Raw genomic sequence first — 25,818 nt, 5'->3', positions numbered from 1 at the left:
CTTCTCACTCTTGGAGGTGCGGTTTATAGATTTTCTTCCTGCCTACTAACTAGCTGGTCGGTTGTACTCTGTGGTGCTTCTGGAGTTGCCAGTTTTCTACTTTCAGATAAGTCTTGTCTTTTCTTATTGTTTTGTGTTTGTTATATTCCCTGTTGTTTGTATCTTGGGCTTGAGGCAGAGATTTCCATTCATCCATCTGGGGAGGAATGGGTTGTCTGTGGTCCTAACCTCATTCCAGGGCCCTATAGGGATATAAGGGCCTAGGTATACAGCATATGAATATTCCTACCTTCAAGGTCTATTCATATTGATAGGTATTTAGGGCCCGGATTAGGGATGTTTAGGAGGTGACCTGTTCCTTCCCTAGTTTCCAGGCCCAGTTACTGTTCCCCTTCCCTCCTGTGTTCAGTGTGGAGTTTTTACCCCTGTGCCATGTATCGCTCTACTCTCTGGCCTCTAAACAAAGGATCCCCCCCACCTCTATTAAAGGGGTTATCAGGAAATTATATTGATGACCTATCCTCTGGATAGGTCATCAGTATCAGATCGGCAGGGGTCCGTCACCCGGGACCCCCACTGATCAGCTGTTAGAAGAGGCCGGTGCTCAATGAGTGCTGCAGCCTCTTCCTAGGCCATGTGACGTCACCATACATTGGTCATGTGGCCTAGTTGCAGCTCAGCCCCATTCAAGTCAATGGGGATGAGCTGCAATACCAAGCACTGCCACTGTACGATGTACGGCGCTGTTCTTGGAAAGCTGCCGGCAGCCTGCATCGTTCACCAGAGCTTATCGTCAGGAATGCCAGGACTTGGGACTCCCGCTGATGTGATAATGATGACCTATCCTGAGGAGAGATCATCATTATCAATTCCTGGATAACCCCTTTAACTAAGGATTCCCTAGTAGGGTACGTAAACACTTGTTATCTAAACTGGACAACCCCTTTAAGAAGAACAAAACATATCTATCATGTAATGACATTTCAAGTAATTGTCTTCTGACGTCTCACCATATTCATGTATTGCTTGCTGTCATTCAATGGAGGCTGCAAACCAGAACTAATAATGTCCAACCAACACATACACAAAAAACAGAGCTCTGATACATTGTAACAAATGCTTGTATCTGTATCACTTGGACATGGTTCTAGAAAGGTTTTTAGCCTCTAGGTGCAAGCAAGAAGGTTTCCATTCACTGACTGCAAGCAGAAGTTTTGAAAATGACAAGGAATTGATACACATAGTATCAGAATGATGCATAGCGTTCAGCATACATCGGTTATGGTATGTTTATGTAGAACCAGAATTCAAGAGTCCGACAGTAAACAAATGGTTACGCGGATTCGGTGTCCTGCGGAGAGTGACGCAAGGATTCTCACTTTGTATTCCTGTGTCATTCACTGATGACCGAGGCTCTGCGGTTGATCTAAATCTCTCATACGCTGTGGACGTAAAAAAGTTTTTCAGAGGATCAGATTGTGACACCCAGACCAGTTATTACTCCTCTTAGAACGAAGATCAACCTACCCGAGGACTGTAGGTAGGAGGTGGCGGAGCTCGGTGTCTTACCGAATCATATCATTGACCAGGACTCAAAATTCAATTTGGTTGCTCCACCCAATTTTACAAAAAAATCCGTTATGGGGCGCATTTTTTTGTAGGTAGTGGGTGCAATGACAGGAGGCGGCGATTGTACCGCTTCCCGTCATTATACTCGTCAGATGCCGCGTTCATCTGATATTAATAACAGTGTAAAATTACAAAAAAAACAACAACAAAAAAAATACTTACCTGATCCATTTGCCCGCAATGGGGCTGGCCGCCACCATCTTGCTTGAAGATCTGGTGCAAAATCTCGTGCGGCCTGACATGACATCATTATGGTGACATCATAAGATCCTCAAACAAGATGGCGGCGGCCGGCCCATCGCAAGCAAATGGATCAGGTATTGTTTTTTTTTACACTATTTCAGGTTAAATCGATTCGCTACTGCGCAGCACGAGGAAACTCGGCTTCGCTGCGGATCGAATTTATCCTGAAATTCGATTCGCTCCTCGCTAACCAGGAACATGAATGTATTACTTAGCATGCAGGTATCATCCATGTATATGGAGGTCTTCATCTAATATTTACAATATTGCCCTTTTAGGATCCAAATGTTCCATTCTATAAAAATAAAAAAATATATAAAAAATCAATGTCTGCCTTTCATGATCGCAGTATTTCCTACACTTGACCCCTCAGCAGATAAATAGCGGCTGGGAGGACTCTGCCTCATTATACACATTCCTACACTCCATTATGTTCTTTTATAGCCCAATAAACCAATAAAATAATGTTAGTTTTGCGATGTAACATGAGCGCCCTCACCTGGCCACAGTCGGTAAGTGCAGATCTCAGATTCCACAGCGTTGGCTCAGGCAGCCCCCTTGTCATCCATTAATCTCTGTTATCTTCTCCCCCTCCAGTCTCTCTTGAAAATGTACTCCTGGACGTAAAGGAACTTCAAAGAGGGATGGATCTGGCGAAAAGAGAATACACAATGCACGACCACAACGTGATGCTGAAAGAATTCATACAGAATAATGAAGTCAGGCTGAAGAAGTTACAAGACGACGCAAAAATCTCACAGGTAACAAGGGGGTTATAATGTGAGGCCCACTTCATATCTGTTCCATTGGGGCATCATTATGCTTCATGTGGAGAGATTGAAGGGCCTTGTGTAGAGGTCCTCACACATAGACGTGGGGTGTGGGGTACCTAGAACCCTAATGGCGGAGCTGTCCAGCTGTAGAGAAGTTTGAGGCAGATACCGGATGACCACAAAGAGACCAACGGTGGACACTCTGATAGGATACGACCCTCAGCATCTGACAGACTTTCCCTCTTATCTTCTAGGATGCCTTTGATGATGTAGTCAAATATTTTGGTGAAAATCCTAAAACCACTCCTCCGTCTGTATTCTTCCCAGTCTTCGTCAGATTTGTGAAAGCGTACAAGGTGGGATACTGTCCTGTGTGTTATATGTTCTGTGTAATGCTAATATACAGTAGTAAGGTGGTCCGCAGCAGATTCTGGGGGACCTCGGGGGACCACAGTAGAAAAGCTATTTCCTTTTCTACTATCTATCTATCTCTATTAGAGATGAGCGAATTTCATGTTATGAAATTCATTCACGCTTCGTTTGGTGGTAAAAGCAGAATTGTCCATTACCACGGACCATAACGCAATTCTATGACAGAATGCATAACGGAACGGGATCCGTTTTGCAGCCCATAGACTTCTATTATGACGGAATGAATAACGGAATACCTCTAAAGGCACTCCGTTATGCACTCCATCATAGAATTGCGCTATGGTCCGTGGTAATGGAATCCATAACGCAATTCTGCTTTTACCACCAAACGAAGCGTGAACGAATTTCAAAACATGAAATTCGCTCATCTCTAATATCTATCCATCATCTACTGTATCTAATTTATCTATCTTCATCATTGCCATACATGTAGATCTTTCCCACAGTGAACCCATAAGGATGAGCTCAGGTGTTGCAGATTAAGACTACATGCACATGAACGTTGTTTTTTTCTGTGTCCGTTCCGTTTTTTTTGCGTATAGGATGCAGACCCATTCATTTCAATGGGTCCGCAAAAAAATGCGGACAGCACACCGTGTGCTGTCCGCATCAGTATGTCCGTTCTGTAGCCCTGCAAAAAAAATAGAACATGTCCTATTCTTGTCCGTTTTAGGCATTGTTACAATGGATCCGCCCAAAAAAACAAAAAACGGATGGCATACAGATGTCATCCATTTTTTGTTTTTTTTGCGGATCTGCAATTTGCGGACCACAAAACACATACGGTCGTGTGCATGTAGCCTAAAGATGCATTTACACAAGCCAATAATCGTCCAGATTATCGGGAACGACCGTTCCTGGGAATGGTCGTTCCCGACAATCTGCCCATGTAAATGTGATCCTGACGTTCATGCAGGCACCACCGATCATAGTTTCTGGACAGCAGATCGTGTGGTCTAGACAGCGATCTGCTGCTTAGAAACCATGAACCTGTATGAAAACAAGAGAACGTTACAGCCATCCCCCAACCTCATACAGTGAAGGAGATCGCTGCATGTAAATTCAGCAGTCGCCTTCACTGAACGAGCAGCCGACCGTCGGGAAGGAACGCTTCCTTCCCGACAATCGGCTGCAGAATGGTCCTGCCTAAATTCACCTTTAAGCTTGCCATACACATTAGATATAAATTAGTTGATGGTTGAACAAACAATCATCCGGTGAAGGTTCGCACACACGGCCATACATCTTTTGGTCCATATCGACCATTACAGTTGTTCAAACTGGCCTTACATGTTCAATGAAATCGAGCGGTGGATGAAGGATCTTCCTTGGAAATGTTCTTTCAAATGAATTCTCAAATGATCTTTTCTTGAACGAAAGATCTTTCACCTGACCATCGGACAAAAATATCACACAGCCGACTTCATTTCAGACGATAATGTTCTCTCATCGGTCGGCTAAAACGTCGTTCATTGTTAAATTTTGACTGCCGAACATTCGTTTTGGTTGAAATCGTCTGCTTTGATCATCTTTAGACTAAGGTTCCATTCACACGTCCGTATGTGTTTTACGGATCCGCAAAACACGTACACCGTCAATGTGCGTTCCGCATTTTGCCGGCACTCGTAGAAAATGCCTTTTCGAATAGGACATGTTCTATTTTTTTGCGGAACGGAAGTGCGGATCATTGAAAATGAATGGGTCTGCACCAGTTCCGCAAGATTGCGGAACGGATGCGGACCCATTTTGCGGACGTGTGAATGGACCCTAATGTATATAGCCACCTAAGTGTCCATCTTTATTCCAAATACTTGAAGGTATGTGTATATAGAGCCAAAAATTGTCACAAAAGTATCAGTCCCCTTAAAGGGGTTGTCCGAGTTATGGAAAAAAAAAAGATATAGCACTGTAAATCTGATGGTCAGCGATATATAACTAAGCTAAGCAAGTTTTAGGCAAAAAAATATCTATTTCCTCATTTCCCTGGTTCTCTTCTGGCCCTTTGTTTACTTGCAATAAAAACAATCTCTGCCCCTCCCCCTGCTCTGCTAAGGGAGTGAACATGTCTGCCTGCTGGGAGACTCAGCAGCATGTTGTATGTGTAGAACTACAAGTCCCAGGTGTATAATAACACTGTTAAGGGAGTGAATACAAGTGCTGCCCTGAGCGACATGTATGCCTGCTGGGAGAATCAGCAGCATGTTGTATGTGTAGAACTACAAGTCCTAGCTGTATAATGACACTGCTAATACACACAGGATCTTCCCCCTACCTGCAATGCTCTGCAGAACTTTCCTTTCAGCTCCTGTGCCCAGCATTTGTCTCCTCACTTCCTGCAGCTACACAGTAAACACTTCAGCCCTGAGTCTGTGCAGCTGAAGGGGTTAAGAATCCTGGGAGAGAGCAATAAGCAGCAGCTGGCAGTGCAGGGGGGCGTGGCCAGCACAGTGATGTCTGGTCTTGTGTACAGATCTCTCAGTCTTGTGCACAAACATCAGAGCAGGGAGAGAAGCTGACATCACAGGTCATGTGACCCTCAGTGAAATCTGAGAAACCAGCCACTGGAGATACAGTGAGTTAATTGGAAAGCTGTTACATTTGCTTAGTTAGAAACATAGAAAGAATAAAAAAATTACTCGGACAATCCCTTTAAGTGCTATGAATCACGGCATCACACTGCAGTAAGGATGTAGTCATATCCGTGAATATTCTGGGAGCATTACAAGCCCAAGCCCCTCTACTTGTACAGAGGAGAAATCCTCCAGAAAACTTCTCGCATCCACCCTATAGTGGTGTTGATTTTATATTTAGTACTAGTTTGCACACTTTATTATTGACTGTCTTTTGATACTTTGTCCCTAATACATTTCTTGTCTCGCAGTTGGCTGATGAGGAGAATGAGCACAGGAAAAAACAGGAGCAGGCCCTCATGGAGAAGCTTCTCGAGCAGGAGGCCATGATGGACCAGCAAGGCCAAAAGGTTCTCTGCGTAACACTAACAGGGGGTTCTGTGCAAATGACAAGACTGTGTTCCTCAATTATCAAAACTGGCTCACAGAAACACTGATGTTGTTGTGCCTGGCAACCAATCACAGCACAGCTTTGATTTTAGAGACGAAAGTTGAGATCTGATTGGTTGCTGTCTGCACTTGATTCCCGGAAACAAACTGCTGTTGACGGATTTGATCATATATTTTTCAGACGGTTTCATATGTACAGTGCTGTGGAATAAATGGCGCTTTAATAATAAATAATAATAATAGCTGATGAGGTTAAAAAAAAAGACACAGCTCCATAATCCTACAGTGTTGATCCAGAGGAAGGCAAAACCCCCTAGAATTTATATGCCAGTTCCCCATATTAGGGGAAAACCATCAACAGGCTGATGTTGATAATAAGTTTAGCATTTGCATGTCTAAGGGCCCATTCACACAAGCGCCGGCCGTGTGGACCCTGCATCGCGGTGCGACCCTATTGACTTCAATGGGTCCGTGATCCGCAAGATGCGGACATGTCCTATATTTTGCGGCGCAGAGGCTTGGACCCGGAAGCACGCGGAAGACATGTTCTATCTTTGGCAGCATCCTGCTTACTGCAGTCCCATTGAAGTCAGCGGGTCCGCACCGCGATGCAGGGTCCCCACGGCCAGTGCCTGTGTTTTGCAGGTCCTTGGTTTGCGGTCCGCGAAATGGGCACGGCCGTCACGCGTTAAGGTGAATGCGCCCTAAATCGGATGCTTTGGATGTTCATGACCTGAGATTTGGGGTGTATTAACCCCTCTATAGATATAGATCTAGTGCAGTCTTACATTCCCACAACTTTTCACTGTGATGGATGGTCTCACGGTTCCTGGGTATACTTTAGCATGCCGGCCTGCTTGTTGACAGTTTCCACGGTTTCCAACAGGGTAAAACAGCAAAATATAAAAAAAAATAATAATGAGGATTTTGCTATGGCTTGGTTTTGCTGGTTGTATAGCCATCATTAACCACAGCTGGGGTAAGGGTCTTGCCCCCCCCCCCCCCCCACTCCTCTCCAGTGTATTAATCACACCTGTATATGATCTTGTGTATACCTGTAGATGCCCATAATAACACACGTCTTTCTTCCCTGCAGTCTCCTTCACATAAATCTAAGCGGCAGCAGCAGGAGCTGATAGCGGAGCTGAGGAGGCGGCAAGTGAAAGACAACAGACACGTGTACGAGGGGAAGGACGGAGCCATTGAAGATATCATCACAGGTAAGAGGACTGGTCCCAGCGGAGGAGAGAACATGGAAATACTGGGAATTATGATAGAAACCGACCGCAATGGACAGGAAGTGTCCGGGATCCGCTTGCAGCGATCAATCATGTATCTCCTATTAAATGATGTCCGCAGATGTGATAGAAACAAATCAGATGACAGACAACAGAAAGGGCCGCGATAAAAACCCCAGGAACGGGTGGAAAATGGGGAAAAACCTTTCTAATATAGTTACTATGCACCATCCACCGCCATCTGACTACACTGACCAGGCGTCATGACATTTCCTCCATAGCGAGGAAGCGGCCATCAGGAGACACTGGATGGCGCCGTTATGTCACTACGGACCGGTCGTAATCATAACCGATGTTACAGGGTTACATTAAAACACCTCAAATCTACAGACACAATTATACAAGGTTCTGACAGCGAAGACACATTTTCCAGAGCCATCCAATAAAGCTTCTGACGCATATTGGCTGTATATCTATGGCTGCATTAAAGGGGTTGTCTGGGATAACTTGTCCTCAGCATAGGTCAGCAATATCTGATGGCTGGGGGTCCTACTCCCGACACCATCACCGGTCAGTTCCGACGAGCACAGCGCCGTACATTGTATAGTGGCTGTGCTTGGTATTGCAGCTCAGTCCTATTCACTTGAATGGGACTTAGCTGCACAGAGGCCACTTGACAAAGCTGGCCGAGGAAGAGGACGCCTCTTCAAAGAGGAAGCCAGGAGTCGGACACCCGCCGATATTGATGACCGATCCTGAAGATAGGCCATCAATATTCTACTCACAGAAAGCCCCTTTAAGGGTCTTTTTCGGTTTTACATATTTACCTGCTCCCGCCGCTGAGTTCCATCTCCTTCGGTTTCCCGCTGACGCCGCCTCATTTCAATCTCCATGTGATAAAATCCTGTTTGATGCGGGTGATGTGGCCACTGCAGCGGTGACGTGTTACCCCATGGTTCATCTCACTGGGTCATGTGATGCATGTGGGCACATCACCGCTGCCGCCAGTCATTGGCTACAGTGGCCATGTTACCTGCGTCAAACAGGTTGTTGGCACGTGGAGACTGGAGCGAGGCAGCGACAGCGGGGGACTGAAGGAGATGGAACCCAGCAGCGAAGAGCAGGTAAGTGATGGCTCTCAGCCCTTGTTTCTAGGGTTAGGCTCCATTCACACGTCCGCAATTTCGTTCCGCATTTTGCGGAACGGAATTGCGGACCCATTCATTTCTATGGGGCAGCACATCGTACTGGCCGGAGACGGAATTGCGGACCCGCACTTCTGTTCCGCAAAAAAATAGAACATGTCCTATTCTTGACTGCAATTGCGGACAAGAACAGGCATATTTTATTAGTGCCGGCAATGTGCGGTCATTTCTATGGGGTCATGCATGCATTCGTATTTTTGGCAGACCGGTGGGGCCATTCTGCAAATTATAGAGCCAGTCCCATTCTTGTCCATATTAAGAATAGCCCTTTCTATTGATGGGAGTGGGAATAACGCGGAATGCACGCAGAAGGTATCCGTATATTGTGAATCCATTTTTTGCAGACTGAAATACGGACACGGCCGTGTGCATGAGGCCTAAGGTCTAAGTGAATTTTCTGTAGGACCCCATGATCTATATTACCAGTGCTGTTTGTGCTACATGTTCTGCTCTCTATGCTCCGTGATATGAATGTAACAGCTATAAATCTGATGCAGTTTGTATCTCTAACACTTTGCAGCACTTTTTTTTTATTTATTTTTTATTTCAAGCCACTGAAGCATCGATAATCTGTATAAAGGGCAGAGTATTTTTGATGTATTTATGTATGTGTGTATATATAATGGATACTATTTTAAGAGTTGTCCAGTCTTATGTAAATAAAACTAAACATTATTTTATAATTAAAAAGATAAGATATGCCCCTTCGGTAAAAACCTAAACATAAAAAAAGCAAAAAATAACAACAGAAATGTGTTTCCCCATTCTTCTCTCAAAAACTAAATAAATGGTAATCAATAAGTTTACATGTACCCAGAGATGGTACCAATGAAAACTGCATCTTATCCTGCTAAGAAACAGGCCACATACAGCTACATCAGCTGAAAAATGAAAAAGTTTTGGCTCTTGGAATGTGGCAACAACATTAAAAAAAAACTTTTATTTTTGCATGAGATGTGGGGTTATTGGGCAAAAGTAGTAAAAAAGAAATACAACTATACATATTTGGTATCGCAGTAGTGATGCTGACCCATAGAATAAAAGTAACATGCTAGTTAGGGCTCATGCACACGAACATGTGCCATCCGTGCCGTGCATTTCGGACCGCAAATTGCAGTCCCCAATGCACAGGCACCGTCTTTGTGTCCTGCGCTGGTGGATGTAGACCTATTCAACTTGAATGTGATGGCACGCATCGAAATGCCACAGAAGCGCTCCGTAGTGCTTCTGTGGCCTTCCGTTTCATGCCTCCGCTCTGTATATTCTGGATTGCGGACCCATTCAAGTGAATGAGTCCACATGTGAGATACGGTGCGCACACGGTCGGTGCCCGTATATTGCGGACCCGCTGCATGAGCCCTTATGCTGCACAGTGAATGTTGTAAAATTAAAGTGCAAAAAATAATGTGCTTTTATTGCTTTTTTTTTCCCATTAAGAAAATGTAATTAATGAGTTATTTGTACCCCAGAATGGTTTCATACAAAAAACACAAGCCGATATATATATATATACAGTCAGGTCCATAAATTCTGTGACATCGACACAATTCTAACATTTTTGGCTCTATACACCACCACAATGGATTTGAAATGAAACGAACAAGATGTGCTTTACCTGCAGACTGTCAGCTTTAATTTGAGGGGATTTACATCCAAATCAGGTGTACTTTTGGTCCCTTAACAAGTGGGAGGCACATATGCAAACTGTTGTAATTCCTGCACCGTTCACCTGATTTGGATGTAAATACCCTCAAATTAAAGCTGACAGTCTGCAGATAAAGCACATCTTGTTCATTTCATTTCAAATCCATTGTGGTGGTGCATAGAGCCAAAAATGTTAGAATTGTGTCGACGTCCCAATATTTATGGACCTGACTATCATTGGAAAAATAAAAAAGTTATGGCTCTTTGAATGTGACAATTAAAGGGTTTCTACCACCACATTTTGACCTATTTAGCTGTCAGACACTAGCGATCTGCTAGTGTCTGCTGTACCTAACCATGCTATTGTAATACTTTTCTCTGCAGCTATAGGGGCGTCTTTTCAGCACCTAGAGGCTCCGTCTACTCACCATGTCTGCCGCCCAGCTTGTCCCTCCAGCCCGCCCATCTCCTCTAGATTGACAGCCTCCATCGCGGCCGAATTCTCGCGCCTGCGCTGTGTGCGTCTGTATTCGGCGCAGTGACTGTCAGACCGCTCCCTGCGCCGGCATCTCCACTGCACCTGCGCATCTCCACTGCTTGAGGCCGGGCGTCGTCTGTTCCTGGGAGCACTCTGACGTCATCGGCGCAGGCGCAGTGGAGATGCTGGCGCAGGGAGCGGTCCGACAGTCACAGCGTCTGCGCCGAATACAGACGCACACGGCGCAGGCGCGAGAATTCGGCTGCAATGGATGCGATGGAGGCTGTCAATCTAGAGGAGATGGGCGGGCTGGGCGGCAGACATGGTGAGTGGACGGAGCCTCTAGGTGCTGAAAAGACGCCCCCATAGCACCTAGAGGCTCATTTGCATAGCAATAAAAGTTTGTTTTTTAGGGTAACCGCTGCAGAGAAAGGTATTACAATAGCATGGTTAGGTACAGCAGACACTGGCAGATCGCTAGTGTCAGACAGCTAATTAGGTCAAAATGTGGTGGTAGAAACCCTTTAAATAAAACATTCCTCTTGCCTTCATGCCAAAATAGTACTTTAAGGGTTAAACTGACCCTTATACACAGAATAGGTAATAATTGGTCAATGGGGGTCTGACCATTAGAGCTCCACCAATCGAGAATCAGGGATCCTCTACCTCATGCCCTGATGGAGGGGCAGGTTAAGCATGTTCACTGCCACTCCATTAGTTCTTTATGGGATTGCTGGAGGGCAGGAAAAATCTGTAAAAAATAAGAAAATGTAGATTAAAATCAAGAATCGCTCTTGAGTTGGAAAAAAACAAAAACAGATTTTAATTTTAGTCCATATTGCCCAGTCCTAACAAAGATTAAAGTGAATGTCCACTTTTAACACTAAGTCATTTTCAGGTCCAAATTCTAATTATATTTTTATGGCTGTTGAAGCTAGTTTTTTTTAAAAACAATACAGAGCTCCAACTCTTCAACATAGAAATAGCATTACATGATCCAAAAGTGACTTGAGACACCACTAGAGGGAGCTTAGGAGCTTACTGCATACTGTTTATACATCCTATGGGCTGTAGTAAACTGCTAAGCTCCCCCTAGTGGTGTAATCCGGCTTGACATTCTTATTTAAGTTTTATTCACATGAGACTGGACATAACTGTACAAGGACCAGCTGGTCTGACACTAACCTTGACTCTGTTTTAAAGTATTATAAAAGTCATCATCTGTTTGTTTTTTTTAATTCTTGCAATAAAATTTTACTTGCCGCTTGCTGTGATTAATCTCTCCAGCCCGACCTATGAGAAAAGGCATTATGTATTTTGCATTGACACTGTCGGAGATAACCTCAGCAGAGCACTAACCTTGTACTAATGCAGTAGACCTTGGCTTCTTACCGTCTTCTGTTTGTCTTCTCTGGCTATTATTTCCATGCAGTGCTGAAGACTGTGCCCTTTACTGCCCGAACAGCCAAGCGTGGCTCACGGTTTTTCTGCGACCCCGTTCTCACTGAGGAATTCCATTACTAAAAATATTCTCTTTCACACCTGATGCTCTTAAAAAAAAAAGGTTGCTGTAGATTTTCCAATATTTCTCCATGTCCAGGGGTATCAGAGCGGATGTCTCTCCTGCTGTCCTCACGAGCTCTGATACCCGCCATCATCTCATTGCATGCCGGTGAACTGACAACACTCTCCGCACAATGGGGCTGTAAAGTGAAAGACCACCCTTGAAATAGGTTAAAAATTCTGCACTTTATATACAGTTGCAAGAAAAAGTATGTGAACCCTTTGGAATGATATGGATTTCTGCACAAATTGGTCATAAAATGTGATCTGATCTTCATCTAAGTCACAACAATAGACAATCACAGTCTGCTTAACCTAATAACACACAAAGAATTAAATGTTACCATGTTTTTATTGAACACACCATGTAAACATTCACATTGCAGGTGGAAAAAGTATGTGAACCCCTAGACTAATGACATCTCCAAGAGCTAATTGGAGTGAGGTGTCAACCAACTGGAGTCCAATCATTGAGATGAGATTGGAGGTGTTGGTTACAGCTGCCCTATAAAAAACACACACCAGTTCTGGGTTTGCTTCTCACAAGAAGCATTGCCTGATGTGAATGATGCCTCGCACAAAAGAGCTCTCAGAAGACCTACGATTAAGAATTGTTGATTTGCATAAAGCTGGAAAGGGTTATAAAAGTATCTCCAAAAGCCTTGCTGCAAAAGTATCTCCAAAAAAAACATTGCTGCATGTTTACAGTTTGCACAAGAGCACCTGGATGTTCCACAGCAGTACTGGCAAAATATTCTGTGGACAGATGAAACCAAAGTTGAGCTGTTTGGAAGAAACACACAACACTATGTGTGGAGAAAAAGAGGCACAGCATACAAACATCAAAACCTCATCCCAACTGTGAAGTATGGTGGTGGGGGCATCATGGTTTGGGGCTGCTTTGCTGCATCAGGGCCTGGACGGATTGCTATCATCGAAGGAAAAATGAATTCCCAAGTTTATCAAGACATTTTGCAGGAGAACTTAAGGCCACCTGTCCACCAGCTGAAGCTCAACAGAAAATGGGTGTTGCAACAGGACAACGACCCAAAGCATAGAAGTAAATCAACAACAGAATGGCTTAAACAGAAGAAAATACGCCTTCTGGAGTGGCCCAGTCAGAGTCCTGACCTCAACCCGATTGAGATGCTGTGGCATGACCTCAAGAAAGCGATTCACACCAGACATCCCAAGAATATTGCTGAACTGAAACAGTTCTGTAAAGAGGAATGGTCAAGAATTACTCCTGACCGTTGTGCACGTCTGATCTGCAACTACAGGAAACGTTTGGTTGAAGTTATTGCTGCAAAAGGAGGTTCAACCAGTTATTAAATCCAAGGGTTCACATACTTTTTCCACCCGCACTGTGAATGTTTACATGGTGTGTTCCATAAAAACATGGTAACATTAAATTCTTTGTGTGTTATTAGTTTAAGCAGACTGTGATTGTCTATTGTTGTGACTTAGATGAAGATCAGATCACACATTATGACCAATTTGTACAGAAATCCATATCATTCCAAAGGGTTCACATACTTTTTCTTGCAACTGTATCTTTATAGTGGCAGAACTCCAAATCCCCTACACAGACTTAGTGTTAAAAGAGAACATGCTGACTGCCACTAGAGGGAGCTTAATGCATACATTTATTACATTAAACAGAAGTATAACACAGTATGCAGTAAGCTCCCTCTAGTGGTGACTTCAGACAGCTATAATGTCATTTTTAACATATGACTATGCAGGGGATCTGGAACTCTGTCTTAGAAACACAAATTTCTGACCAATATATAGATATAATAAGAAATGAATCACTGCAGAATTTTGGACCTTAAAATGATAAGAGGTAGTCATTCACTTTGAAGGGGTCCTCCAGGATTTACATATTCATGACCTATCCTCGGACTCCTGCCGATCCGATATTGATGTCCTATCCTGAGGATAGGCCATCGATATGTATATCCTGGAAAATCCCTTTAAGAAAAAAAATATGCAGATTAAATCTATTAATGTTGCCGTTAGTATGGTAACACAACCGGTTCTCTGCACTAATAAGCCCCATTGTGTGTCCATCTACTCTGCATGTGAATGTGATTGTTTTCTGCATCCTCCTTGCCTGGGCAGCAGATGTCTTGGGAGGTGCTACATTAGGGGGGGGGGGGGGGGGGGCATTTACTTTTATTACTTCTGGCATTGTTGTAAAACTTGGTATCACGTTCTATGTATTATTCTATATTCAATATATGTAGGAAGAAATGACAGCGAAGGCGGGTTTGGCAAAATGACTCTGAAGCAGTGTTTGGTGCGGGGAGCAAATAGGCAGTTTTCTTTTTAGAGTCATAAATCACCCCCCCCCCCCCTTCCGGTTACCTTTCTAAAGAGCCTTTACGTGTGTGACCCCCATGACAACACTTGCTGCCCATGGGAGGTTGCAATTCAGTGTTATCATAGGGACACTAGTATCCCATTTTATAAACCTAATCCTTGAGCCACGGCTTGAGACTGATGTGATATGGACCAAAGGTTGGGTGCCCATCGAGGCTACAGGCAGAGAGATGTCACAATATATCAGACCTGGAGTGTTGTGCTTTCCCAGGCCATTAGGGCCAGTGGCGCCCCCTTCTTTAATGATGAGTGATGTGCAACCACAATGGCCAGCCCTGAATGCAGCATCTTATAGTGGATCTCGTTAGTCACGATTAGAAGAGGGCGCTCCCGGCAGACTAAACACTGTGGAAGGGTGATGGCAGCCGCCCCGGTTTTGGTGTGATTCTCTGCGGTTTGGATTGTTTCTTCCTTTTTCTGATATTTCTTTGCCGCTGTTTCATTTGTCGTTGACTTTCTGTATCTAATCTAACCAATGACTGCATGGTTCTATTTGCATGAAAGAAAACTGCCCTCCGAGCATGACGTCTTGTCCTCTGCACTCTGATATCTCTTGTTATTTTCAGTTCCAAAACAATATTATCTATTGATCAGCGTATTACATACGTGTGCACACGCTAAGGGAGAATAACCAGGGAATGGTTATACATGAGACACATGGGCGGACTGGGTCATGATTTCCTGTGATGATCTCCTGCTGTTAGAAATTAGAAGGAAGGGTGGATAGATATGATATACTGTAGAGCAGAGATGCACAACCTGCAGCCCTCCAGCTGTTGTAAAACTACAACTCCCACAATGCCCTTCTGTAGACTGATAGCTGTAGGCTGTCCAGGCATGCTGGGAGTTGTAGTTTTACAACATCTGGAGGGCCACAGGTTGGGCATCTCTGCTGTAGAGAGACAGTCCATACTTGACAACTTTCATATATAATAGTCATCCACGAGGGAAGGGATTGCAGCAGGTCATGCCTCCTATGGCCATAGCCCTCGCCCCTTTACTATCACTGACCCACCCCCGCAGGGAGATTTTGGTGCCAGGAATGCTTCTGATGACACAAATCCTGGAGGCACACACAATTAGGGCAGCTCTCTGAGAGGTGCTGGGAGACTTTCTCTGACTTTCTACTGTGGAGATTTGCTATCACTTCTAGAAGTCGGGGAGATCCCCCCCCCCCCCTTTTTCCAGGAGAGTTGACCGGTATAAGATAGATTAATAAGTTATTGATAGAAAGAGCATTTGGAAGGTCTTGACACTTTCCCTTTTTTTTACCATTTTGTTATGTTGCGGCCTTGTGCTAAAAAAAAATAAAAAAATTCAAGTCTTCCCCATCAGTCTTCACGCAATGCCCAAAAATGAGAAAGAATTTTAGAATTTTTTGCAAATTTATTTTAAAAAATTAAATTATCATGGACATTAAGCTCTGGTGACCTCCTATTTCTCTTGATCGTCTTTTTCTGCACCTTGATTGGAGTCCACCTGTAGTAAATTCAGTTGATTGGACACAATTTAGAAAGACACACTCCTTTCTATGTAAGATCTCACAGATGACAATGCATGTCAGAGCAGAAACTAAGCAATGATGAAGAAAGAACTGCCTGTAGAGCTTAGAGACAGGGTTATGTGGAGGCACAGATCTGGAGAAGGGTACACAAAGTAATTGAAAGTTACCAAGAGCACAACAGCCTCCATAATTCTTTAATGGAGGAAGTTTGGAACAACCAGGACTCTTCCTGGACTTGGCTGCCCCACCAAACTAAGCAATAGGGGGAGAAGGGACTTGGAGAGGTGACCAAGAACTCAATGGTAACTAGCTAAGCTCCAAAGATCCTGTGTGCAGACTGGAGAAACTTCCTGAAGGTCAACCATCACTGCAGCACTCAACCAATCTGGGCTTTATGGCAGAGTGTCCAGAAAGAAGCCTCTCCTCAGTAAAATACATATGAAAGATAAAAAATCACCTAAAGAACTCTGAGAAACAAGATTCTCTGATGAGATGAAACTGAGATTTAAACTTTTTGGTCTCAATTCTAAGTGTCCTGTCTGGAGGAAATGAGGCACTGCTCATCACCTGCCCAATTCCATCCCAAACCTTGTGGCATCATACCCAAGAAGACTGAAGGTTGCAATCACTGCCAAAGGTGCTTCAACTAAGTCCTGAGTAAAGGGTCTGGATGCCTATGTCAATGCAAGATTAAAATTTTTCCTTTTTAAGAACTTTTAAAAATTTCCAAAATCCTGTTTTCCCTTTCTCATGATGTCTGTATTGAGTGCAGCTTGAAGGGGAAAACTTGTATTTTTTATTTATTTTAGCACAAGGCTGCAAAATAACAAAATGTGAAAAGAGTGAAAGGGCCTTAAGACTTTCCGAATGCATTGTAGATAGATAGAGCAATAGTCTATAAATATATAAAATGTAGAATTGTATTGGAACTGGAAAGGATTAAAAGAGATTGTACAGAATTAGATAAAAATAGCAGTTTTTCTTCAAAAACACCACCACAGCTGTCCAGCTCGCTTGGTATTGCAGCTCATCTTCATCAAGATCCATGGGGCCGAGCTACAATGCCAGACACATCCCATGTACAGGTGTGGCGCTGTTTGTGGGAGAAAGCAGCCACGTTTTTCTAATCCTGTACAAAACCTTGATTTAAAAAAAAATAATAATAATAATCTTGTGTGCATTCTTCTGATCACCGGTGACGGTCACATTGGCTGTCCATCAGATATAAGAGCTCACTGCAGGATGTGGATGAGCTTCTATCATGTATTTCTCGGGGTCCTGGGATGACGTTTTCCTTTTGTATTCATTATTTCTCTGGAGCCAATCTTCAAAGCAGCTTGCCTTTTATACCTAATCCTGAAAAATAATAATAATAATAAATAGAATCAAAGCTTCTAGTGAGCTAACTTGGCGGCCATCTTCTTTTCCACTAATAGGGCAGCCATCTTGTCCACTGCCTTGCTCTGCTTAACCCCGCCCCTTTTCAGTTTGTCTTTCCTGCTTCAGCAGCTGACACGACTGAGGTACTGAATGAAACGCTCACATTCAACGCTCTGCTCCCCAGCCATATTTTTATTTAACCACCATTTTGTGTTTTCTCCTGTTTAGCCTTAAAGAAGAATAATATCACTAAATTTCCAAATGTTCATTCGAGGGTAAGGAATTCTTCTAGCACACCGGTGGTGGAGGATACACAGAGCTGGCAAGCATCATTTTTTACTTGGTTTCCTCCTCTCTCTGTATGCCAGATCAGTAACTCATGTTCAATAATGGTAGAACCCAGTCTTGTCATCTATGCACAGTGGAGGTGGCCATTTTGTGGACTGTACCAATATTCATGCGGATAATGGGGTGATAATAAGTCTTAATTAATTTATACCCCTACTATTATTAAAGGGATTTTTAGCCTTGTCTGGCTCTTAGTAGAGAACAATCCTTATTTTTTATGTCCTTAAAGGGGATGTCTCACTTCAACAAATGGCATTAATCATGTATAGAAAGTTAATACAAGGCACTTACTAATGTATTGTGATTGTCCATATTGCCTCCTTTGCTGGCTTTGACTCATTTATGCTAGATTTAGCTTAAATTAGTGTTCATGAGCTATCAGGAAAGGGTGTCAAATGGAGTTGTCAGAAGCAGAAAGAGCAGTCAGTGAAAACCAGAGAGCCCGCAATGCTGAGAAAAATGATGTTTTAATATATGCAAATGAGCCTCTAGGAGCAATAGGGGAGTTTCCATTACTCTTAGGCTGAGTTCACACGGGGGCGAGATTTTCGCGCGGGTGCAATGCGTGAGGTGAACGCATTGCACCCGCACTGAATTCGGACCCATTCATTTCTATGGGGCTGTGCACATGAGCGGTGATTTTCACGCATCACTTATGCGCTGCGTGAAAATCGCAGCATGCTCTATATTGCGCGTTTATCACGCAACGCAGGCCCCATAGAAGTGAATGGAGCTGCGTGAAAATCGCAAGCATCCGCAAGCAAGTGCGGATGCGGTGCGATTTTCACGCACGGTTGCTAGGAGACGATCGGGATGGAGACCCGATCATTATTATTTTCCCTTATAACATGGTTATAAGGGAAAATAATAGCATTCTTAATACAGAGTGCATAGTACAATAGCGCTGGAGGGGTTAAAAAAAAAAATATATAATTTAACTCACCTTAATCCACTTGCTCGCGCAACCGGCATCTCTTCTGTCTTCTTCTTTGCTGTGTACAGGAAAAGGACCTGTGACGACGTGACTCCGGTCATCACATGGTCCATCACATGATCTTTTACCATGGTGATGGATCATGTGATGGACCATGTGATGACCGGAGTGACGTCACCACAGGTCATTTTCCTGTACACAGCAAAGAAGAAGACAGAAGAGATGCCAGGCTGCGCGAACAAGTGGATTAAGGTGAGTTAAATTATTTATTTTTTTTTTTTAACCCCTCCAGCGCTATTTTACTATGCATTCTGTATTAAGAATGCTATTATTTTCCCTTATAACCATGTTATAAGGGAAAATAATACAATCTACACAACCCCGATCCCAAACCCGAACTTCTGTGAAGTTCGGGTTTGGGTACCAAACACGCCGATTTTTCTCACGCGCGTGCAAAACGCATTACAATGTTTTGCACTCGCGCGGAAAAATCGCGCATGTTCCCGCAACGCACCTTTTCCCGCAACGCCCGTGTGAACCCAGCCTTTAGAGGCTCTGCTCTCTCTGCAGCTGCTGCACTTTGACAGGACCAGGCAGTGTAAAAATCATCACGCCTGGCCCTTCTCCTAAAGCCAATCAAAGTGCAGAGGGCGTGGCAGTTGCAGGGAGAGCAGAGCCTTTAGGTGTAGTGGTAACGCCCCCGTTGCTCCTAGAGGCTCATTTGCATATAATAAAACATCATATTTCTCAGCAATGTGGACACATAGGAACATGGGACCAACACAGATGCCTTCAGCTGCCAAGTGCACATGTAACAGGTCAGCCAGTGTCATAGGTACAAAACTGCTGACAGATGCCCTTTAAAGGCCTTTCCAAAGAATCAATACCCTGGGGAAGTTTGGGGCAAATGAATAAGATAAAGCTCCTGAGCCTCAATGCAAAATATATACTAGGACCCCCAAACAGGACATGTTATTTATACCAATGGTCTCCTCATACAGGGTAGCGGGAACATTTGGGTTCCTTTAGGCTCCCAAATCCTGGTCAATCCTCTAATCGGTAAATGATGCAGCCCACTGTGTGTAGATGACAAGTCGCTTAAGTGAAGCTCCACCTTTGAGTACATTTCTATTTCGCTTCATCGTATACAACATCTTTGTTGTATATCGGTATTGCCTTCTTTGCCGTTTCCAAGGGTTATAAAGACCTCTCCACGTCCTCAGGGATCCAAAATGATCTCTAAAACCCTTTATTTCTGTTTGTTTTTACCATGTGCATCGCAAAAAGACATAACGGACATAGCTACCAAGAAGCCTAGCTGCCGATGACGGATCTTACGCTCACTTTACTTATATTCAGTTTATTTTTGGTGCACCTTAATAAACCCTAAGGCACAACTTCTTAACAATCGGGCTTCCTAATAGTCTTAATATGCACAAATACTTACAGTGGGGATAAGAGATCCGTCAACAGCAGTCTGTTTATGGTTTCTATGTAGCTAATAAACTGAAAAATGAAAGCAGCAAGAACGGTAATGAAGATAAATTACAAAGACTGTACATTTACAGACTACACCGTATAATCAAAGGTTCAGCTTTACTTTGTATAGCAAAAAAAATTCTAAGCAAAACTATTCTGAGCAAATAATTTAAGTCTTTCTCTGGAACCTGAATAGAAGCATGAAGGAGGGCGCACCGCCCTTAGCAGCCAGTGTTGCTATAGAACGGTATGATACAACGTAGCGCCATTATTAAAGGGACACCATTAAAATCCAATGTAAACTGGATGATTCCTTTTACTATTATTTGCATCAACCTAAACACCAAGACTTGCCCTGACTAATATTTTAAGGTAACCTATTAGGGCAGATTTACTACTGAAAATTAGTGTTGAGCGATTCAAAGTTAACAAAGTGGAGTTCGATCCGAATTTCAGGAAAAATTTGATTTGCGGTAAAAAAAATAAAAAATAAAAAATCATACTTACCTAATCCATTTGAGCCCGAAGAGGCCGCCGTGGCCATCTTGCTTGAAGATCCCGCGTGAAATCTCGTGCACGGTGACGTATGACATCATCACGGGCCACGTGAGATTTCTCACTGGATATTCAAGCAAGATGGCCGCGGCGGCCTCTCCGTGCTCAAATGGATTAGGTAAGTATGATTTAATATATATAGATTCTTTTTAGCAACCACTAAAATACTACAATATTGATCTCAGATGCTGCGATCAGCGATGAACGCGGCATCTGAGGGGTACAATGACTGTCAGTGTGCTTTGTGATGAAGTCGTTTGTCAGGAAGTGAATTTTTTGGTGAAATTTGGCGAAGCAGCCAAATCCAACTTCGCTCATCTCTACTGAAAATACACCAGATTTCTGGTGCAATTTGAAAAAAAATAAATAAAAAAAAAGTGCACCACAATTACGATTTTAGACACTTTTTAGACCTCGTCCAACTAGATGGAGTGGTTCAAAAATGTACATGCACATTTTTGGCACACAGTTTAGGAGTTTAAGCCGCTGCCTGTTCTTTTTGCAAGCCACGACCCTTTGTCAGACAAGATGTAAAAAGTGTCTAAAGCATTTGTGAAACCAAGGACTTATATAGGGCTGCACAGGAGCTGTAGACATAGGTTGCTTCATATTTTATATTAGAAGTATTGGAGCAACGAAAATTTGTTGCAAAAGTGTAACCTATATTGTCACTTTCGGTTTGCTGAATGTGCTTATTTCAATAGAGCGTGGGATAAGCGGCTTCCTAAAAGCTCTTGTAACACTTATCTCCAGGGGACATAGAGTATTGCACAGGAAGCCTCCAACATATTAAGCTGCCCCTAGCCAGCTAAAAGATAAAAGTCACCTCACTGCGTGGCATGTGCCACCGGCTTCACCTGCGCAACGTGCATAGGCCCAAAGCTGTGAGACTCCTTTTGGGTCATCATGCCTGGCCCTGTCAATCAAAGTGGAGAGGGCGCGGCAGTTGCAGAGAGAGCAGAGCCTCTAGGTGTAATGGTAACGCCCCCGTTGCTCCTAGAGGCTCATTTGCATATAATAAAACATCATTTTTCTCAGCAGTGCGGGCACATATGAACATGGGACCAACACAGACGTCTTCAGCTGCCAAGTGCACATGTAACAGGTCAGCCAGCGTCATAGGGACAAAACTGCTGACAGATGCCCTATAATAAATGGTGTCCTTTTAATCTAAAATGATGTATCATAAATGATCACAAAGTAAAACACCCATCGTCTCCTTCTGTACAGCTTACAATACACCCAAAAAATAAAAATAAAAAAAAATAGATGTACAGCTTAAGGGCTCTTTCACACGCGCGTGTCCCTTGCGGGAATCACCCTCCGCGTGAGAGAGATCGTGCGGTCTGGACTACGGAAGCGCACGCCATTATCATGATTGATAACGCTGTGACTTTCCTGTAACGGACTCATACTGACAGCTTTATGTCAGTATGATTCCGTTACAGAAAGATCACACGGAGGCACACAGCGTTATCAATCATGATAGTCCGGACCGCACGACGATCCCTCTGTCATTACGAAGAGTGATTACCGCAAGGGACACGCTCGTGTGAAAGAGCGCTAAGATAACAACACCTTTTTTTCTTACTCCTGCTCATCCACTGGGACTCCCTAAATTATTTTCACCCCTTTTCCTCTCTGTACAAGCTGCTTTGATTGGCTTCCGGACGTCTTGTCTGTCTATACCCCGAGAACCATAAAACCGATCCTAACGCTTCCCTCTCCTTGCAGATCTTAGAAGCCAGCCGTATAGGAGAGCCGATGCGGTGAGGAGAAGCGTACGGAAACGCTTCGATGACCAGAATATGCGCTCTGTGAATGGTGCTGAAATCCCAGTATGAGTTGGAGCCCCCTATCTCGTAACCTGACGGGTGCGTGTGTTTTGTATGTGATGGGAGAAGGACCAGTATCACTCGCCGGTGACGCACAATGCCACCATTTTGGCTGCACCTTTATTGAACTGCAAAGGGCTCAAACTGATCAAAACAAAGAGAGAGACTGCATCCAGGATGAGAATGATGTGAGCTGGGACCTCCACTCAGTGCAGAAATATATAAATATATATATAGATATATATTGTCCAATTGTAGCTAACAAGTGCCTAAATCCAACATACCTGTTTAAATGAGTCCGAGCAATACAACTTGGTCTGATCAGGTATCTTTACACCAATACGTTACTCAGTATTTTGAACCAAAATGTAAAATACATCATTCTTTTTTTTTCTTTTGTTACACATGATTCGAACGAGCGACCGGTAATCGCCGCCGTAGGATTCACCTTGGTTTGTAGAAAAAAAAAAAAAAAAAAAAGGAATACCGATGTATGGACTGGGAGTGGAACGTAGGGGGCATCATGGCCGTTTCATGTGGTTTGGTGCTTTATGTTGCACTTGAAGGTCAATACAATTCAAGGGCTTATGTTGTGAGTGAAGGACTTTAAACTGCACCTTTAAGAAAAGTAGATTATAGTGTTGTAATATGATTATTATTATTTTTTATGAGAGTACGTCCTGGATACTTTTGTGCGCAACATACGGAGCCTGCAGCATTTGAAATGACAGTTTTTGTAATTATTTACTAGCACCAATTTATTAGACAGTATTAGGGCCGAGAAAGTCATTTCCATAACTGGTCGAATGTTGGCGAGTTTTTATCATATCCCTGAGTCCAAAGATTAGCTCTTGGGAAACAATAACTCCCATCTTCTAGCCAGGGCATCTGGGTACGGACGATGGTAATGCATGTATTTTTGGAACTATAACTCCCAGCCTGCTAAAGAATTTTACGCAGCCTGTAGTTCGCTTCCCATTTGAAATGTATTTCATTATATTTCGGTTTAAATCTACAGAATAAAAACCTTCAGTAACTTGTGTTACACATCCTAAGGGCTCGAGCCCGCAGATGCTGGACGGTGGCGCTTTGTAGTCCCTCTGGTTTAGTAATACAGACCCATATGCAGTAGGCAGGCGCCATGGTAGCTATGGAGCAAGTCACAAATTTTTATACGCATCTTTGAGGGATCCATACCAGGGTCATGTACATGAATCCTAATGAGCAGTAAAAATTTCCCGGGAATGACAGAAAAATGAATATCAGACATTTCAAGGTTAGGCACCCAGTCAATCCTATATACTTGCTTGTGAGCTGACCGTCACTTGTCGACCATAGTGACATCGCTACAGCGGGTTGTGGCTCGGCGGCACGCTCAAATGTGTTGCTCCACAGATTGTTAAACAAAAATGTGGCAAGAGTGCCAATTTAGAAAAAAAAACATTTCCTTTATACAGTACTTCTCGTTCCTTTTGGATTCAATCCTGGCTTGGGCACAAAAACAAAAACAGCGCGTGTGACACAACCCTTAGGGAAGGGCTACATGTGTCGCGCGACATTTCATGTAATGATTGTCAATGGTGTCGCACTGCGACAGTTGCCAAAAATCATGATGTGCTGGATTTTGTGTCACAGGTCGCATGTTGTGCGCAACATCTCATTCATTCACATTATGGGAAGTGGCGCGTGACACAGCCGAAACACAGCTCTATAATATCGCTCATCAGCACGTTGCCGACAAGTCGCACATATTTTTGTGTCGCGCTACTTTTCTGACCAGAAAGACCATCTGCACTGTGACAATGCACTGCTAAGGAACAGAATGGAGGAGGGGGAAAAAAAATAACATGTGATGCAAAATAAGCACAGAATGACTTAAAATAAAAGTACTGGAAAAATATTTTTGTAGATTTAAACTTTGAAATGCTGTCCAAAAAGTTGAGCTTTCCTACATTGAGACTTTTTGTGGCGCTATGGATAGATTATAACGTAAGACAGCTGTGGTCCACAAGACTGCATAAAACTTAAGAGCAGACGGGGCTTATGTTGTACTTGGCCAAAACCCTGTCTGCAGGGGACACGTGATTTTGAAGGTAATACCTTGGTTTTAAGTATATAGAGGGGGGCAGTATAGCATATAAAACTTAACTTTTAATAAAGTGAAAAAAATAGTAAATGCCCCCTACAAAAACAAACCTCAACCAAGAAAGTAATGAATATGCAAGGAGAAAACAGTCGGGGAACCCAATCAGGGGTGCCGCAGTGGTTCGATGTATGCTTACATCAACCCTAAACGTGTGTGTCAAAAGTACGGCTGGTAAAGAATGGTTGGATCTTACCAATCCCGTCGAATTGCGTCCTACGAATGTAGCTAAGACATATATCCATTCAATGAAGTCTTGGATAATTCTGCCCTTTAGGCCTCTTTCACACGGGCGTCATGTTTTTGGCCCGTATAAGATGCGGGTGCGATTTTTCCGCGCAAGTGCAAAACATTGTAATGCGTTTTGCACGCACGTGAGAAAAATCGGCATGTTTGGTATCCAAACCCGAACTTCTTCACAGAAGTTCGGGTTTGGGTTGGGTGTTGTGTAGATTGTATTATTTTCCCTTATAACATGGTTATAAGGGAAAATAATAGCATTCTTAATACAGAATGCATAGTACAGTAGGGCTGGAGGGGTTAAAAAAAAAATATATTTATATATATTTATATAAAAATATATATTTTTAACTTACCTTAATCCACTTGTTCGCGCAGCCCGGCTTCTCTACTGTCTTCTTCTTTGAGGAATAGGACCTTTGATGACGTCACTGCACTCATCACATGATCTTTACCATGGTGATGGATCATGTGACGGACCATGTGATGAGAGCAGTGACGTCCCCACAGGTCCTTTTCCTGTGCACAGCAAAGATGAAGACAGAAGAGAAGCCGGGCTGCACGAACAAGTGGATTAAGGTGAGTTTAATTATTTACTATGCATTCTGTATTAGGAATGCTATTATTTTTAACCATGTTATAACGGAAAATAATAATGATTGGGTCTCCATCCCGATAGTCTCCTAACAACCGTGCGTGAAAATCGCACCGCATCCGCACTTGTTTGGGTTGGGTGTTGTGTAGATTGTATTATTTTCCCTTATAACATGGTTATAAGGGAAAATAATAG

The 25,818-nt window shown here is 43.3% G+C and overlaps 1 protein-coding gene across 4 annotated transcripts in view; it reads left to right on the top strand.

Moving 5' to 3' along the window:
- The window catches only part of FMNL2 (formin like 2), a 228,958-nt gene extending 204,129 nt beyond the window's left edge, over window positions 1-24,829 (top strand). Inside the window, exons 22-27 of one of the 4 annotated variants that reach the window (XM_040441348.1) lie at window positions 2,470-2,633; window positions 2,900-3,001; window positions 5,959-6,057; window positions 7,194-7,317; window positions 17,723-17,769; window positions 22,545-24,829. In XM_040441348.1, the coding sequence (XP_040297282.1) occupies window positions 2,470-2,633; window positions 2,900-3,001; window positions 5,959-6,057; window positions 7,194-7,317; window positions 17,723-17,769; window positions 22,545-22,583 (575 nt within the window). In that variant the 3' untranslated portion in view covers window positions 22,584-24,829. Of the gene's footprint in view, window positions 1-2,469; window positions 2,634-2,899; window positions 3,002-5,958; window positions 6,058-7,193; window positions 7,318-12,094; window positions 12,388-17,722; window positions 17,817-22,544 lie in introns of those variants that run through there. The other 3 variants (XM_040441346.1, XM_040441345.1, XM_040441347.1) reach the window with 3 other exon arrangements.
- The last annotated feature ends 989 nt before the right edge of the window (window positions 24,830-25,818 follow it).

The sequence above is a fragment of the Bufo bufo genome, chromosome 7 (assembly GCF_905171765.1).
Source record: "Bufo bufo chromosome 7, aBufBuf1.1, whole genome shotgun sequence".
Taxonomy (NCBI): domain Eukaryota; kingdom Metazoa; phylum Chordata; class Amphibia; order Anura; family Bufonidae; genus Bufo; species Bufo bufo.
Note: the sequence above shows the minus strand (reverse complement) of the source record. Positions and strands in the feature narration are given on the sequence as shown.